This window comes from Lynx rufus, unplaced genomic scaffold (genome assembly GCF_022079265.1).
Source record: "Lynx rufus isolate CCGP_SWC_20201006 ecotype Redwood Valley unplaced genomic scaffold, mLynRuf1.p SCAF_24, whole genome shotgun sequence".
Taxonomy (NCBI): domain Eukaryota; kingdom Metazoa; phylum Chordata; class Mammalia; order Carnivora; family Felidae; genus Lynx; species Lynx rufus.
The window spans coordinates 8268068-8271826 of record NW_025814839.1 but is presented as its reverse complement, the minus strand read 5'-3'; the positions used below and the strand labels follow the sequence as shown (position 1 = coordinate 8271826).

The window sequence follows — 3759 nt, the reverse complement described above, 5'->3', positions numbered from 1 at the left end:
CTGGATGCTTAACCAACAGAGCCACCCAGGTGCCCCTCTCCCTCTTTTTATAAAAGGACACTAGTCATATTGGATTAGGGCCCCATCCTTATGACCTAATTTAACCTTAATTACCTCTTTAAAGACCTTGTCTCCTAATAGAATCATTCTGAGGTCTTGAGGATTAGGGCTTCCACACAGGAATTTTGGGGAGACACAGTTCAGCCCATAATAGCCTCTCTCTCTCTCTCTCTCTCGTCCCAAGTGCCCAGTAGTGGCATAATGCTAATGAGCACAGACAGCTATGTGACCTTGGAGAAGCTCTTTAAATACCCTGCCTCCATTTGTTCATCCAAAATACAGGACCCGTCCTATGACATACGGTTGTTAGAAGGGTTCAATGAGTCAACAGGTCTAAGGACTTAGAACAGCGCCTCGTACAAAGGAAGCACTATATAAGTGTTTAGTAAACATCAAAATTAAAAACTCATTTTTACTGAACTGTGAAGAGGGTGTTATTTACTCTCCCCAAGGCTTTGCTTTTTCTGGACAACACTTAACATCAGCGATGGAACAGCCAACTCACAATAGGGGAATCATGTATCATTGAGGGTGTGGGCCCTCCAACATTCTTCAAAGCACACTGTTTAGCTTACAAGATCTACTTTAGAATATTAATAGTCAACATTTTTTCTTAAGTAGGCTTCATGCCCAGCGTGGAGTCCGACGTGGGGCTTGAACTCATGACCTGGAGGTCAAGACCTGAGCTGAGCAGGTCAAGGTCTTGAGCAAGGTCAAGACCTTGCTGAGCTGAGCTCAAGAAACTGAACCGCCCAGGCACCCCCAGTAGCCTGTATTTATTAGATGCTAACAATATGCCGGACACAGTGCTCAGGGCATTACAGTATGGTCTTATTTAATTCTATAAGGTAGGTACTATTACTGTTTCCACTTTACAGATGGGGAAAACGGAGGCTCCGAAAAGCCTTATCTCAAGGCTAAGATCTCCGGCTGGCGAATGGTGGGGTGGGGCCAAACAACTCCAGCATGAACAAATTAGGGACTGTCAGATGCGGAGTGCCCGGGTGTGTGTGACTTCTCTTTTCTCCCGCTCTCCATCACCCTTCTCTTTTCCCTCTGTTGAGTGACACATCCCCACGGCCAAGGCTGCACTCTCTTTGCTACAGAAAACATCCAAGCGGCTGGGACCCAACCCAGCGCCACCTTGCGAGCCTAGCATTTCGAGGGGCAGGCTTCCAAACAGGGTAATAATCGTCCCATTAAAATTAATGTCCATGAAGTGAGCCGTTAAAAGCGTGCAGATTAAAAAGGGGGGGAGGGAATTGTTCAGTTTAAATCCAAAGGGCTTTTCAAATAGACACTGTATCTTCATTCTTGGAACGCTACACCGGGCAATGGATCAGGTCCCCTCTGCACAGACTAGGGGGGATTAAGGAGGTGAGTCCCCAGAGAATGAGAAAGTGGTTCTGGCCAGGAGCAAAGGGAACCAAGGTTTATCCAGGGCCCACTGCATGCCAGGTGCTTGGCATACATTTCTCTCATTTAATCTCTGCCCCAATCCTGGGAGGGAGGTATTATTATTCCCAGATTACAGGGGGCAGTATAAAACCATGGTTGAGCGCTTAGAGCCTGCAGCATGCCGTCCTAATTTAGATCCAGGTTCACTCTTCACCAACTCTGTGAACTTGGGCAAGAGGCCTTGACTCCCCGTGCCTCAGTTTCTCCATCTGCAAAGTAGGCCAGTAAGAGCACCCCTCCGACCCCAGAAGTGTTAGGGGATTTACTTTAGGCAGCCAGGCAGGGACCTTACCCCAGTAACCTGCACAGAAGGCGCTCAGAAGGTAAATTTCGGTCCTTACTAAGTGTAGCAAAACGCACTGGGCGAGGGCAGGGCCCGCCAAGATCACACCGCGGAGCTGGGATCTGAGCCCCGACCGTGCTGGAGGCCAAGGGGAAATCTCTCCTCGTGATAAATGCAAACCCAAACGTGTTCATGGTCTTGAGAATCTTTTCCAAAAGACCCAAGGACTTGGGCCTGGGCGACACTCTGCCCGAGGGAAGGAGAAAATCAAAGTTTTTTCATCAGGTTCCAGAGAGCCGGCTTGGAGACGCCTCTGGCGCCTCCAGTTTTCTGAATCCCAAAGTTATCCGAATCCCATTAAATTTAAGAAGGACTCATTATCTCCCCCCCAAATCCTGAGTGTCCCTCGCCCATCTATATCTTCAGTAGCAGGGACAACTCCAGCCTCTCCGGTCTAAAGGCTCCTGAGCCCCTCCCCCTCGTCGGCCCCAGAGGGTCTGTGTCTCCACTGCCCATTAAATCGGGATCGCCGCTAGAAACTGGAGCCCCGGCAGGAAAACAATATTCACAAGGAAGCAGACAAAAAAAAGTTACCTTCTAGAAAGCCCTTTGCGAGGGTCTTTTCGGGTGCGGTGCGTCGCGAATGCGCGCCTCTGCGCCCCTCCGGGGCTAAGGATCGACCCCTCTCACCCCCCCCCCCCACCTCCATCAAGCGCTCTAGAGGCGGTGGGGGCGCTTAAGGGTCTGGCCGGGAAGCTCAGAGCGGGGTGGGGCGTGTGTTGGGTGTATTCAAATCCGAAGCCTATAGGTGCCGAGTCAGACCTGAAAGTGGGCAAGTTAGGTCGCATCTGGCTCTCTCAGGAGATTTTTGAATCAACCCACCTCCCCAAAACAAAACAATAGCCTCGGAATATTTTTTGAATAATGCAGCCGGATTCGATACCAGCTCCATCCAAAACGGCAAACCAGCCTGCTTCCCTCGCCAAATCGGAACCGGAGCTTTATTCAGGAGAAAGGGAAGGAGAAGGCCTTCGCTCGCGCTCTCCGCCTCCGCGGGGCCCCACGCGACCCCCCAAGCCCGAGACCTCCCCGGCGGGGGCCTCGCCGCGTCCCCGCGCGCCGCGCTCCTCCTCTCCCAAACGCGCGCCCTCTCGCTGCCGGCGCCGCTAGGGTTAAAAGTTACCTCTCGGTTTCTTCTGCCTGCAGCCCCCCCCCCCCGGGGGCCGGATGATGTAACCCCCCTCCCCGCGCCCTCCCCGCCCCCCTCCACCATGTGACACTTTAATTAATAATAGCGCCGTCAGCACAACAAACGCACAACACAAGGAGAAACTTGGTGTCCAGGGGAGGCCCCCGGCGGCTGCAGCGCGGCGGAGGCAGGCGCAGAGGCCGGAGGGAGCGGAGGCGAGGGGCGGCCCGAGCGCGGGGAGGGAGAGAGGCGAGCGGTCATGTGCCCGTGCCCCCTGCACCGCGGCCGCGGCCCCCCGGCCGTGTGCGCCTGCAGCGCGGGCCGCCTGGGTCTGCGCTCGTCCGCCGCGCAGCTCACGGCCGCTCGGCTCAAGGCGCTCGGCGACGAGCTGCACCAGCGCACCATGTGGCGGCGCCGCGCGCGGAGCCGGAGGGCGCCGGCGCCCGGCGCGCTCCCCACCTACTGGCCCTGGCTGTGCGCGGCCGCGCAGGTGGCGGCGCTGGCGGCCTGGCTGCTCGGCAGGCGGAACTTGTAGGAACGCGGGGCTTCTTGGTGGGGCCGGAGCCGAGACCCAGCCGGAGAGAGCAACAGGTACGCGAGCGAGCGCCAGGGCGCGGTGGCTGGAGACTGGTCACGCAGGGCAGGCCGGGAGCGGGAGAGCGACAAGTTTGCTTTCTTCCCTTCCCATCCCTTTCTTCCTCTGCTCCCTTCTCGCGCCAGGATCGCCACCCCCCTCGCCTCCAGCTCCCATCTCTCCTTCCAAGTGTCA

At 55.8% G+C, this 3759-nt stretch overlaps 1 protein-coding gene across 1 annotated transcript; it reads left to right on the top strand.

Annotated features, from left to right (window-relative positions):
• Positions 1–3249: 3249 nt before the first annotated feature.
• On the top strand, positions 3250–3525 carry HRK (harakiri, BCL2 interacting protein). Its single transcript, XM_047088142.1, has one exon. It carries the CDS (start codon positions 3250–3252, stop codon positions 3523–3525), a length of 276 nt encoding a protein of 91 aa, XP_046944098.1.
• Positions 3526–3759: the final 234 nt, after the last annotated feature.

Excerpts from the sequence above, each read along its gene's own strand:
- HRK (XM_047088142.1), top strand. The coding sequence starts at position 3,250 with ATGTGCCCGTGCCCCCTGCACCGCGGCCGCGGCCCCCCGGCCGTGTGC.